This window comes from Saccopteryx bilineata, chromosome 3 (genome assembly GCF_036850765.1).
Source record: "Saccopteryx bilineata isolate mSacBil1 chromosome 3, mSacBil1_pri_phased_curated, whole genome shotgun sequence".
In the NCBI taxonomy this organism is placed as follows: Eukaryota; Metazoa; Chordata; class Mammalia; order Chiroptera; family Emballonuridae; genus Saccopteryx; species Saccopteryx bilineata.
In genome coordinates, this window is record NC_089492.1 from 70,477,717 (window position 1) to 70,492,335 (window position 14,619).

The following is a 14,619-nucleotide window of genomic DNA, read 5'->3' on the forward strand; positions in this document are numbered from 1 at the left end:
AAAGGAAAAAGAAACAAACACTTGTTTACCCAACAACCATAATGTATCAACTAAGCTCATGTTTTTAAAAAGTTATTATTCCAATAAGTTTATATACATGGCTTCACAGCTTAGTGGGTGAAACTTTTGTTCTCCTATTTTCTAGCTCAAGACCCAGTGTAAAATGAAGACCCTTTGTTTACTTTATTTATAAAGCAGGAATAATGTCACCTACTGACTTTTTAGGGTGCTTGCAAGGTTTACAAATAATGTTAAATGTTGAGAGTACACAGTAGGAGCTTACTAGATGGAACTCATTTGACAAAGGTATTTAGAAGTGCTCATGAAATATAGACTTAATCAAATTTTTGAGAGGAACTTTTCTCCTGTTTCCCATTTCTTAAATCACTGACCATACTCAGAGTGGGCAGCTAGAAGAGAGAAAAGATCTGGGTACTATCTAAACTATTCTCAACCAAAATTCAGATGTAAGTTTATATGATTACACCCTAGGAATTAATGCATTGTGATAATGCATTCAAATGCATACATATTAATAGTGTATTTTATACATGAACATAAAGCATGCAAAAACATGAAATGTGTTCATTCCCTTATATCTATGATGCTATTTTTTTCTTCTTCTGCCTTTGTCTTCTTCCTATTTCCTCTCTTCTCTTATGAATCTGGGCTCTCTTCTTTCTCTACATTTTTAACAGAAAACCTCAGCCTTTGCAATGCACGTTTTTCCAAGTTCTCAGTCTAGTCAAGTACCTTTTCCCGGAACTGCATACCTCCTTTCAACTACCTGTTTGGCATCTCTGTATGGATGGACCTCCTGGTGGTGCCTTAAACTGAATGTACTCAAAGTTGACGTCACCCTGTTATTCCACAAAACTAGCATCTCTCCTGAGACTCTCGTGTCTAAAACTGGACATGAGCTGGTTTTGATTCTCCCTATCTTGACATCCTATGTCCAGTCAGTTGACCTTAGGTTCTTTGCCTTGATATCCTGTTTCTACCTTTCTACTGAGTCTTCCCTTAACTTCTATAAACACCTCTCCACTGGTTTCCCTTCTCCCAGTCTCCTCCCATCACAGTCTAGCCTCATAATTACCCCTGGGTGACCACAGCCTTCGTCTCATTGGTGTCACTCCCCATGGTACTTGGCTTGGTGGCTGTGGCATGTGAATTCTGCCACCTGCCCTCTGCTTCCCAGTTCATTCATGTGCATCAGCCACAATGCACAGTGTACCTCTGCTATGTTACCCCATGTTCTGGAAACGCCCTCTCCCTCCACCACTCCTGCCTTTAAGGTCCATTTCAAACACTGCATCTTCCATGAAGCCTTCCCGCTGGACACCACCGCCTTGCTCCTGAACTTGTAGAGCACTCTGCGGTTCTACTACAGTTTGTATGCCACTCTCCCTGGTCACAGGCATTGGCGTCCTGTTTTCTCCCGGTCTCACAGGGAGGGTACTGACAAGCACTTCTAGAGAAGAGCTATCTAGACCTGATCTAGACCTTCTTCCTGCTCCCCACTGCCTTCCCCCTCAGGGACCTACCAGCTTGTCTACGCAGTAGAGAAGCTGCGTTGTGCTTGGCTGAGAAGGCCCTGACTTGGCAAGTGAGCCCAAACCATCAGCACTACCCGGGTTTGTGCATTGGCCCAAGTCTTAAGTTCAGTGTTAGGAGGCTGCCACTTATCTAAGCCAGGATTTCAAATTCAAGCAGGAAAAAGGAGGGGTTTTAATTGGGTGCTTTCTAACCCCAACAAAAAGTGCTCACTCTTTCTTGAATCTTCCACGGTTCCCAGGGAAGGTTATTGTGCAGACAGGTACTCTAAAAACATTTCTCGAGTTGAGTCAAAAAATAGAATCAATGTGCATAAAATTCAGGAAATACAATTTGTCTTATGCTTATGTCTGCATAAACTATAACTTAAATGTCTCTTTGTAATGTTAACAAAACACAAAATTATTCTGTATGTCACATAAAATATTTATTTCCTATTTACATTTTCATTGTTACCTATATCATTGTATATCACATATCAAAAAGAAAGAAAAAGAAAAAGAAACGAAAAAAGTATAAGCCTTAAAAGCTAGTGAAGGCAGCATCACACCGTGTGAGTGACCGGAAGTCTTGCAGCTGTTGCTTCCGACCCTTTTTGGACTTTCTGATTGTTTCTTGGCGGATGGTATCATACTCCAGTATGGCCATTTTGGAAAGTCTCTGTAAGTACTGAGATGGTGCTCCGGCAAGAGGATTGCCGAAGCCAGAACCTGTGAGAAACAAACCAGCTACTAAAATTCAAATAATCACACGTTAATGACCATCTAAAATATAGTGCAAACAAAATGCCTGTTCCTCAAATGACCATCAAACACTGTCAGTCCTCTGAAGCAGAACCGTAACTGCTTACTTTCTAAAGTGACTGTGATAAGTCATCTCCAAAAATATTTAACAGGCCCTGGCCGGTTGGCTCAGCAATAGAGTGTCGGGCCAGATTAGAAGTCCCTGGTTTGATTCCCAGTCAGGGCACATAAGAGAAGCAACCATCTGCTTCTCCACACCTCCCTGTCCTCTCTATCTCTCTCCCCTCCTCCCACAGCCATGGCTTGAATGGTTTGAGCAAGTTGGCCCCAGGTGCTAAGGATGGCTCAGATGGCCTTGCTTCAGGTGCTGAAATAGCTCAGTTGCCAAGCAATGGAGCAGCAGCCCCAGATAGGGCTTGCCAGATGGATCCCAATCAAGGCACATTTGGAAGCCTTTCTTTCTGCCTCCCTGCCTCTCCACCTCTCACTTAATTAAAAAAATACATATATATTTAACTAAAAAGCCTGCAATGATCGCATTTAGTTATATAAAACTAAATCTGTGTCTGTGACATGTTTCTTAAAACATGGGATGGCTGTGGAATTTATTCTCTATAAATAATTATAAAAAATTTAGTCTCTATAAAAAACTTATCTCTTTAATTATCTCATTTAATATTTTAGATGCTTACTAAGTTATTTTCTCCAAATAAAACCATTTTTCACATATACTAAGCGAAGTGACATAGTAAAACTGTAAAGTAAAATTAGTCCTTCTCTAACTGAAGCATTAATCAAGCCTCTATTGTAGATGGTAGTAATAATGATAACAGGTTAACACTAACTGAGTGATCTCTCTACATCAAGTACTTCTTTCATCCTTTCTCATCCATACAACACTATGAAGTAGGTAACTCATACTAGCTTGGATTATAAATTTTTTTTCTTCTTTTTCCAAGTTGGGAGGAGGGGAGATAGAGAGACAGACTTCTGTATGCGCCTTGAGCAGGATCCACCCAGCAACTCCCATCTGGGCCAATGTCCTGTCCATCTGGGGAGATGCTCTCATTGGAGCTATCTTTAGCACCTGAGGCTGGGGCTCAACAGAGCTATCTTCAGTGCTCTGGGCTGATGTGCTGAAACCAATCAAGCTATGGTTGCGGGAGAGGAAGAGAGATAGGGGGGGGGGGGGGAGAAGGGTAGAGAAGCAGATGGCCACTTCTCCTGTGTGCCCTGACCAGGAATCAAACCTGGAACATCTACATCCCAGGCTGATGCTCTACCATTGAGCCAACTGGCCAGGGCCTTGGATTATAGAGTTAAAAAAAATTTAGTGAGGCTAAAATACTTGCCTGATGGCAAATACCTAGCAACTGCTAGGGCCAGGATTTGAACCTACTTTCATCAAATTCAAAGTTCCCATGTAATCACTACATATTGCCCTAAATATATAAATATGTACAAATACTTCTATTTAGAAACATACAAGTCTTTGAAAATAATAAATGAATTTTTTGAAAATACTATTATTTCATTTCAAACAGTTTTAAGCATCAAAATAGCTGTCTTCAAACCTCCAAGATGGTTGGGTTTTTTGTTTGTTTTGTTTTTGGTTGTGTGTGTAACATGCGTGGGGAGTTCAGAGAGAAAGCAGAGGGCAAGAATACAATCAGCATTCCTATTCTTAGTACTGCAATGGGTTTAATCTTAGAATGTCCCTCTGGCTACAAATTAACTAGACTCTAAGTATTAAGCAATATTCAAAAAACTTCAAAGAACTGTTATCCTACAGACCAATAAAATTAAATTATTGTTGACAATAAAATAAATTAAAAATTCTCAACTACTTGGAAATTATACATACATTCTAAATTATTCATCAAAAAGAAATCATAATAAACATTTGACCAGATTATAAATAAAGTATTACAAAACTTATGTGATAAAGCAAAAGAGAAATGTTAGGGGCCATGACCAATTGGCTCAGTGAATAGAGCATCAGCCCAGCATGCAAATGTCCCAGGTTCAATCCCGGTCCGAGGGCACAGAAGAAGCGACCATCTGCTTCTCTCCTCCTCCCACTCCCCCTTGTCTCTCTCTTCCCCTCTTGCAGCCAGTGGCTCATTTGGGTCAAGCATCAGCCCCAGGTACTGAGGATGGCTTGGTTGGTCTGAGCATTGGCTCCAGATAGGGGTTGCCGGGTGGATCCTGGTCGGGCATATACAGAAGTCTGTCTCTATCTTTCTTCCTCTCACTTAAAGAGAGAGAGAGAGAGAGATAGAGAGAGAAATGTTAGGTATAAACCCATCTATGGTTCTAAAATTCCAGTGCTAGCAAAGAAGGCTAAAAATAAGCCAGGTATAAGATATACATTAGGAAAAGAATAAACCCAAAGAATGTGGGAGAAAAGATAATATGGAAAAGAGGAGAAATTAATAAAGTAGAAAACAAACATACAATAGGAAGGATTTGTAAAAAAGACAAGAGTTCTTCACTGACTAAAAGTAACAGACAAGGAAAGCCTCTGGTGAGACTAGTCATGAAAACAGTCCAAAAGAACAAATAAATAGTATTAGGAGAAGAGGAACAGAAGTACAGACAGAGCAAACACTCAACTTTGGGCCTATGAATTTCAAAACTTAGACAAAATGCAAAAATATTCTAGAAAATATAACTTACCAAAATTGATTGAAGAATTAGAATGCTTTAAGAGTTCTAAAATTAAAATGATTGAATTAATATTAAAAGACTCCTCTAAAGAAAACAAGTGACCCAAACAATGTACCTGTTTGTCTCATAGTTTTCCAGAGAGATTCCATTTCTCTCTGACGGCCATCCACTTTAATCTGGTCCAGTGTGGATGAGAGCCAGGCTCTCCTTGGTGTGCCTGTATAGCGGGTGGCTGTCAGGAGTTTTAGCCAAGAGCCTGGACGTTTACTAAGGGCTCTCCTGGAAACCTGGAACTCCCTGCTCTGTCTCCCCAGCAAATGCTAAGTTACTGAAACCTCTGCTTACTTCTTTAGCCTCCAGAAGCTGTTTTCTGCTCGAGGTCCTGAAACAGTACCCAGCAGACATGCCACCCCGAAAGAGGCAAACACCTGTGGGGAGAACTGCTCACAGAATTCTGGGCTCAGGTCACTGCAGTTATTTCTCCAGTATCTCAGCCTCTCAAGTCCCACTGGAAATGATAGCTCTTGATACCTTAGAGCATTTGTATTTTTAATTTTATTATTTTATATTACATATAATAATATACAATATATTACTTCTATATTATTTTTTATAAAAATAATTTTTATTATATTTTTATAACTATTTCTTATGCTAATTCTTGGTGGTAAAGTTGTCTGATAGAAGCTATTTCATCGTAGCCAGAGGTGGAAGTTGTATGGGTCATTTTTTTAATAATAGTGTAACTACTGAAATCGACGACAGTTGCCAAATGATCCTTTAAATACTTAAATCACATTAAAATCATTCCTTTGTTAACATTCTTCAGTGGCTCCTCTTATCGATCAGAGTTAGATACAACGTCCCTTCCAAGGCCCTACAAAGTGAGACATCACTTCCGTTACCTGGTCTTCCACACTGAGATTAGCCACACCAATTCCTGGTTTCTTCCGACAGGCCAGGTGCCATCCCACCTTGAGATCTTTGCTGGCTCCAAGAGAATGACTGTTTCCTAGGAGTTTAACTACTTCATCTCTTTCAAGTCTTGGCTCAAATGTCACCCTCTCCATTAAACCTGTTCTGACTCCAGATGTCCTGGTTTCCTGTCCCTATTCTATTTTGTTGTTTTCTATTTTACTTCTACCTCCCGATATATGAGGTGATGGACTTCTTTATTATATTTAATATTGGTCGGCTCTATGTTCTCACTAGAATGTAAGCTCCACAAGAGCAGAGACCTCCGTATTATTGAGGGATGCAGCCCAAGCCCAAGCCCAATCACTGAGAACAACGCTTGGTGCTGAGGAGATTCTCAGTTCTCATGACTTGTGTGACTGAAGAAAAATCAACAAGTATTCACTGAACACTCAGCCTGTTGCAGAAACTGGTGTAGGCATGTCAGGGCATAAAGCTGAATAATAAGTAAGTTTCTAAAAACCTTAAACTAGTAAAGAAAAAAATCATTACACACAGGTAAAGAAGGAAACTTGGTCTGAAGAACCATACATTTGGCCTATTAGAAAAGAGGCAGGCAAGTGTTCATTTGGGCCAAGATGTAAAACAAATGCCTTTTGCTTCAATTAACATTTATATTTTAATTTTATGCTTCCTGTAAATCACACAAGTTGTTTATAGTGTATGGAAATTAGAGAAAGGACATATTCAAGGTCACATTAATGAACATTTAAACCTTATGAACGTCCTGAGACTGAACTTGCAAAGCTCCCAACAAGTCAATTCTGACTGCTACCAACAACATCAATAAAGATCTTACTTAGTAATTTTGGTGTTTCCGGTTTGTTTGGAGGTGTTCTATTAACTCCATTAGTCCATAAGTGCAAGATGAAAGTGATGAAGATAACTCTGATTACCAAAAAATAGGAAAGTTTCTAAAACCCTTAAACTAGTAAAGAAAAAAAATCATTACATGGGTAAAGAAGAAAACATCTGATTGTCTAAAAGACAAAATAATAAATAACATATAATGCTGAAAATGGCATACTTAATCCTATGGTTCTCAATTGGGAGTGAATTGGACACCTGATGACCTCTGGCAATGTCTGGAGACATTTCTGGGGACCACACTGGGGGGTGCTAGTGTATCCTGTGAGTAAAGGCCAGGGACGCTGCCAAACATCCTTCAATGCAAAGGATAGTCCCACAGCAAAGAATTAATAAATCCAAACTGTTAATACTGTTTTTGCTGAAAAACCCTGTCTTACATAACAATCAGCAAAAGACAAAAAAGAGGGAAACTTTTCACTTACATGGGCCAAGAAAGTTTACCATTAACTGTGGGTAAAATTACTTCAGGAAATGACTGAGAATTTACTGGAGAACTTAAACGCTAGGCATATGCATTATGTCGCAAGCTATATTTAGTTCTCTTGGTCTAAAGCCCCCAGGAATCTGTAACATGTGAGAATTAGGGATGAGATGGTAAGTCTAGATCCACAGCTGCCAGGAAATTCTCCATAATCTTGTGTACATTATTAAAAGTGTAATTACCTGGTTTAACTGATTTTTCAGTGTCTCTTCTCGAAAAACAAAATTCTGACCAAATATGTCAGAAATGTGGAGGTGAGCACGCCTAATTTTAAAGCTTCGAAGAGTAAACTTACACTCCAAATAGGTAAAAATGCAGTTTGGTGCTATAAACTCTCTTAGCCACCAAGGACTTGGGAATAAATCAATTTTATAAGTAGGTTTTTTGAATCCAAACTGTTGGCATCTAGACATGTTTCTGTAGTTGGATGTTAAAGATACACAGGGGAAAAAATTAATTAGAAGATAAGGCCAGACAGGAGATTAGGGTAAGCTGGTGAAGGGTTCAGTGTTCAGGTAAGAGTCCATACTTTATCTGTCGGTCATGAGGAGGTCTTATTTTTGAAGAAGGGGGTAACGTGATTGGAGGCCAAGGTTTTAGGCTTTTGCTGCAGTGTTCAAGGATTTCAAAGGTCAGAAATTCCAAGCCAAACTTGTTTACATGCTACTGCAATGGCCCATGTGTGAATGAAGAGAGCCTACCCCAGGGTCCTGAGATAATAAAGGGTTATGGAACGCTATATCACTACATTTATAATATAAAGCTTCAAAAAAGCATTAACAAAACAAAGACAATTATGTCGGTGGTAAAAAAAGGAAGTTTTAAAAACAGGTAAGTATTACAACCAAGATACCAGATGTAGAGTTTAAAATAATGTTTGTTAGGATGCTCAAGGATCTTAGAGCAACAATGGATGGAATAATGAGCACCTAAATAAAGAGATAGCAAGCATCAAAAAAAGTATTGAAATCATAAAAAAGAATAAGACAGAAATGACAAATACAATATCAGAAATGAAAACTACACTAGAAGGAATTAAAAGCAAGCTGGATGAGGCAGAGGATTGAATCAGTGATTTAGAGGACAAGATAAACAAAAGCACAGAAGCAGAACAGCAAAAAGAAAAGAAGACCAAAAACTCCGAGGAAACTCTAAGAGAGCTCTGTGACAACATGAAGAGAAACAACATCCGCATATCAGGGCCATGATGGTGAACCTTTTTATAAAAACCACCCACTTTTGCAGTGCTGGTCAACCTGGCCCCTCCCACCCACTAGTGGGAGTTCCAGCTTTCATGGTGGGCAGTAGCAGAGCAACCAAACAGTGCCACAATTGGCCCACCATGAAAGCTGGAATGCCCACTAGTGGACAGGAGGGACCAGGTTGACCAGCACTGCAAAAGTGGGTGGTTTTTATAAAAAGGTTCACCATCATGATCATAGGCGTTCCTGAAGGAGAAGAGAAAGTACAAGATATAGAGAACCCAATTGAAGAAATCATAGCTGAACAATTCTCTAAATTGATGAAGAAAAAAGTCACACAAGTTCAAGAAGCACAGAGAGTCCCATTAAAGAGGAACCCAAAGAGGCCTATACCAAGACACATCATAATTAAAATATCAAAGTTAAGAGATAAAGAAAGAATACTAAAAGCTTCAAGAAAAAAGCAGTCAATCACCTAAAAAGAAGCCCCCATAAGGATGACATCCAACTTTTCAACAGAAACACTTGAGGCCAGAAAGGAATGGCAAGAAATGTTCAAAGTAATGCAAAACAAGAGCCTACAACCAAGACTTATTTATCCATCAAAGCTATCGTTTAAAACTAAAGGAGAAATAAAAAGCTTCCCAGACAAAAAAATACTCAAGGAATTCATTACAACCAAACCAATGCTGCAAGAAATGTTAAGGGGCCTGTTGTAAACAGAACAAAGGGGAAAATAAATATAGAAACACAGGAATGTAGATTTAAAGAATAAAATGGCAATAAACAATTACATATCAATAATAACCTTAAATGTAAATGAATTAAATGCTCCAATCAAAAGACATAGGGTAGCTGTGTGGATAAGAAAACAGAACCTGTACATAAGCTGTCTACAAGAGACCCATCTCAAAATAAAAGATACATACAGACTGAAAGTGAAGAGATGGAAAAAAAATTTTCATACAAATAGAAATGAAAAAAAAGCTGGGATAGTAATACTTATATCTGCCAAATAGACTTTAAAACAAAGGCTATACTAAGGTATAAAGAAGGTCACTACATAATGATAAAGGGAGCAATCCAACAGGAAGATATAACTATTATAAATATCTATGTGTCTAATATAGGAGCACCTAAATAAAGTGTGTCCGTAAAGTCATGGTGCACTTTTGACCAGTCACAGGAAAGCAACAAAAGACGATAGAAATGTGAAATCTGCACCATATAAAAGGAAAACCCTCGCAGTTTCATACCTATTCAGTGCAGTTCGATGTGGGCTCCATTTGTTGCCCTACACACATCCAAACAATAGTGAAGTTCTTGCCACACACGGGTAAGAACGTCTGGTGTAACAGAGTGAATAACGTCTGTGATTCTCTGTTTTAAGTGATTAATGTTGTGGTGCTTCGTTATAAACATGCTGATATTCACATTGCACTTTTGTCATGGATTTGAATTTAGTGAGCCACAGAACACACTGGACTTTCCTCTGTACCGTCCACATCTTGACTGGCATGGCCATGGGCTGCTCCGCTGTACATGGTGTTACATCATCATCTGCACATGCGCATATGCTGCCACATCATCCTACAGAAATTGGGAGGGTTTCCCTTTTATGAGGTGCAGATTTCACATTTCTATTGTCTTTTGTTGCTTTCCTGTGACCGGTCAAAAGTGCACCATGACTTTACAAACACACTGTATATAAAGCATATTTTAATGGACATAAAGGGTGAGATCAACAGCAATACTATAATAGTAGGGGATTTTAATACCTCACTAACATCAATGAATAGATCCTCCAGACAGAAAATTAACAATGAAACAGCAGCCTTAAAAAACAGAGCCTGACCTGTGGTGGTGCAGTGGATAAAGCGTCGACCTGGAAATGCTGAGGTCACCGGTTTGAAACCCTGGGCTTGCCTGGTCAAGGCACATATGGGAGTTGATGCTTCTAGCTCCTCCCCTTTCTCTCTCTCTCTCCTCTCTCTCTCTCTCTGTCTCTCCTTTTCCTCTCTAAAATGAATAAATTAAAAAAAAACCACACTAGATCGACTGGTTTTAATAGATATCTTCAGGACCTTTTACCATAAAGCAGCAGAATGTACATTCTTTTCAAATGCTCATGGTACATTCTCTAGGATAGATGACATGTTAGGACACAAAACAAGTCTCAATAAATTTAAGAAGATTGAAATCATATCAAGCATCTTCTCTGATCACAATGGCATGAAACTAGAAATCAACTACAATAGAAAAACTGAAAAACATTCAAACACTTGGAAACTAAATAGCATGGTATTAAATAATGAATGGGTTAACCATGAGATCAAGGAAGAAATAAAAAATTTTTATGAAACAAATGAAAAAGAACATACAACAACTCAATATTTATGGGACACAGCCAAAGCAGTCCTGAGAGGGAAGTTCATAGCATTACAGGAATACCTTAAGAAGCAAGAAAAAGCTCAAATAAACAACTTAACCCTGAATTTAAAATAACTAGAAAAAGAACAGCAAGTAAAGCCCAGAGGAAGTAGAAGGAAGGAAATAATAAAATCAGAGTGGAAATAAATGACATAGAGGCTAAAAAAACAATACAGAAGACCAATGAAACCAAGAGCTGGTTCTTTGAAAAGGTAAACAAGATTGATGAACCTTTAACCAGACTCACCAAGAAAAAAACAGAGAGGACTCAAATAAATAAAATTAGAAATAAGAGTGGAGAAGTAACAACTGACACAGCAGAAATACAAAGGATTGTAGGAAAATACAGTACTATGAAGAACTGTATGCCAAAAAATTAGACAACCTAGGTGAAATGGACAAATTCCTTGAAACATATAATCTTTCAAAAATCAATCTGGAAGAATCAGAAAACCTAAACAGACCAATCACAACAAATGAGATTGAAACAGTTATCAAAAAACTCCCAACAAACAAAAGTCCTGGGCCAAATGGCTTCACAGGCGAATTCTACCAAATATTCAAAGAAGAACTAACTCCTATCCTTCTCAAACTATTTCAAAAAATTCAGGAGGAGGGAAGACTTCCAAGCTCCTTTTATGAGGCGAGCATAATCCTTATTCCAAAACCAGGCAAAGACACTACAAAGAAAGAACACTATAGGCCAATATCCCTGATGAATTTAGATGCTAAAATTCTCAACAAAATATTAGCAAACTGGATCCAGCAATACATGAAAAAAATCATACATCATGATCAAGTGGGATTTATTCTGGGAGGCAAGGCTGGTACAATATTTGCAAATCAATCAACATGATTCATCACATAAACAAAAGAAAGGAGAAAAATCACATGATAATATCAATAGATGCAGAAAAAGTATTTGATAAAATTCAGCACCCATTTATGATCAAAACTCTCAGCAAAGTGGGAATACAGGGAACATACCTCAACATGATAAAGGCCATCTATGACAAACCCACAGTCAACATCATACTAAATGGGCAAAAGTTAAAAGCAATACCCTTAAGATCAGGAACAAGGCAGGGGTGCCCCCTTTCACCACTCTTATTCAACATAGTTCTGGAAGTTCTAGCCACAGCAATCAGACAAGAAGAAGAAATAAAAGGCATCCAATTGGAAAAGAAGAAGTAAAACTATCATTATTTGCTGATGATATAATACTGTAGATAGAAAACCCTAAAGTCTCAGTCAAAAAACTACTGGACCTGATAAATGAATTCAGCAAGGTAGCAGGATATAAAATTAATATTCAGAGAAAATCAGAGGCATTTTTATATACCAACAATGAAGTGTCTGAAAGAGAAATTAAGAAAACAATCCCCTTCACTATTGCAACAAAAAATAACAAAGTACCTAGGAGTAAATTTAACCAAGGAGGTTAAAGACTTATACTCGGAAAATTATAAAACATTGATAAAAGAAATCAAGTAAGATACAAACAAGTGGAAGCATATACCGTGCTCATGGATAGGAAGAATAAACATCATTAAAATGTCTATATTACCCAAAGCGATTTATAAATTCAATGCAATTCCTATTAAAATACCAATGACATACTTCAAATATATAGAACAAATATTCCAAAAATTTATATGGAACCAAAAAAGGACACGAATAGCCTCAGCAGTCTTGAAAAAGAAAAATAAAGTGGTATCACACTTCCTGATATCAAGTTATACTACATGGCCATTGTACTCAAAACAGCTTGGTACTGGTATAAAAACAGGCATATAGAAGATCAATGGAACAGAACAGAGAACCCAGAAAAAAACCCCACACCTTTATGGACAATTGAATTTGACAAAGGAGGTAAAAGCATACAATGGAGTAAAGATAGTCTCCTTAACAAATGGTTTTGGGAAAATTGGACAGGTACTTGCCAATAAATGAAACTAGACCACCAACTTACACCATTCACAAAAATAAACTCAAAATGGATAAAAGACTTAAATGTAAGACATGAAACCATAATCATCTTGGAAGAAAACATAAGCAGACATCTCTCACAGCAGTTTTTGCTGATTTATCTCCACGGGAAAGTGAAATAAAGAACAGAATGAACAAATGGGACTATATCAAACTAAAAAGCTTTTGCACAGCTAAAGACAATATGAACAGAATAAAAGGACAAACCACATATTGGGAGAACATATTCAACAATATGTCTGATAAGGGGTTAATAACCAAAATTTATAAAGAAGTTGTAAAACTTAACACCAGGAAGGTAAACAATCCAATCAAAAACTGGGCAAAAGAAATGAATAGACACTTCTCCAAAGAGGACATACAGATGGCCAACAGGCATATGAAAAAATGTTCAACATCACTAATCATTAGAGAAATGCAAATTAAAACCACAATGAGATACCACCTCACACCTGTCAGAATGGCACTCATTAACAAAACAACACAGAATAAGTGCTGGCGAGGATGTGGAGAAAAAGGAACCCTCCTGCACAGCTGGTGGGAATGCAGACTGGTGCAGCCACTGTTGAAAACAGTAGGGAGATTCCTTAAAAAATTAAAAATGGAACTGCCTTTTGACCCAGCTATCTCACTTTTAGGAATATATCCCAAGAATACCAAATCACTGATTCAAAAGAAGAAACACAGTCCTATGTTTATGGCAGCATTGTTTACAATAGCCAAGATCTGGAAATAGCCCAAGTGTCCATCAGTGGATGAGTGGATTAAAAAGTGGTGTTACATACACACTATGGGGCCATGAAAAAGATGAAACTCTTACCTTTAGCGACAACATGGGTGGACCTGGAAACTATTATGCTAAGTGAAATAAACCAGGCAAAGAAAGAAAAATGTCATATGATCTCACTCATTTGAGGAGTCTAATGAACAATGTGAACTGAAGAATGAAATAGAGGCAGAGGAGAAATCAAAGGGACCAGAGGGAAAGCAGACAGAGGGAAAGGGGATGAGAGGATGGAATCAGAGAAGGGAAAGAGATAAGTGAAATTATACATACATAACACAGCGTTATAGAGAGCAGGACAGCAAATCCTGGAGGGAAGAGGGGGAAGCATTGGGGGGAGGGGGGAGGGGAGTGTCGAGAGAAACACGGGGGTGGGAGGATGTATTCAGTGGGACACTTGAATCTATGTAAACACAATAAATTAAAATCATTTAAAATTTAAAAAAAAAAAGAACTCTAAACAAGGAGTTCTGAGAACTGGCTTTAGCAACACCAAGGTCACTGCTGTCTTGAAGAGAGCAATGTGATATTCATTTTTAAGTAATATGTTCTTAACGAACAGATAGCATATTAATAAATAGATATTTAGACAAACTTGATTTTGTTGGTGAGCTTTTGTTCACAGCCCCTACTGAAGGACTCTGAAGGCAGACGTGTGAACCACACTGATGGACAAAATGATTCTGACAGTCCCCGAAGAGGGAACCGATGCTTTAGCAGCAGCTGAAATAAGGCAGCACTTAAATGCACCATCTTCCAATGCTGTAAAGATAAACGCTATTTTACCAAATTAGAGCAAAGTAACTCAGAAACATTGAGACCATATGGCTTTTAAGGTGCAGGGCTAAATTCAAATCCAGTTTTGACCCTAAAGTCCATGCCATTTCAACTACCCTATGCTGTCCAACAATAAAATAAAAT

At 38.1% G+C, this 14,619-nt stretch overlaps 1 protein-coding gene across 1 annotated transcript in view; it reads right to left on the minus strand.

The window, feature by feature from the left end:
* Positions 1-2,047: 2,047 nt before the first annotated feature.
* The window catches only part of C3H8orf89 (chromosome 3 C8orf89 homolog), a 40,745-nt gene continuing 28,173 nt past the window's right edge, over positions 2,048-14,619 (minus strand). The window contains exon 5 of the mRNA XM_066264689.1: positions 2,048-2,264. Within this exon, the coding sequence (XP_066120786.1) occupies positions 2,077-2,264 (188 nt within the window). The 3' untranslated portion in view covers positions 2,048-2,076. The remainder of the gene's footprint in view (positions 2,265-14,619) is intronic.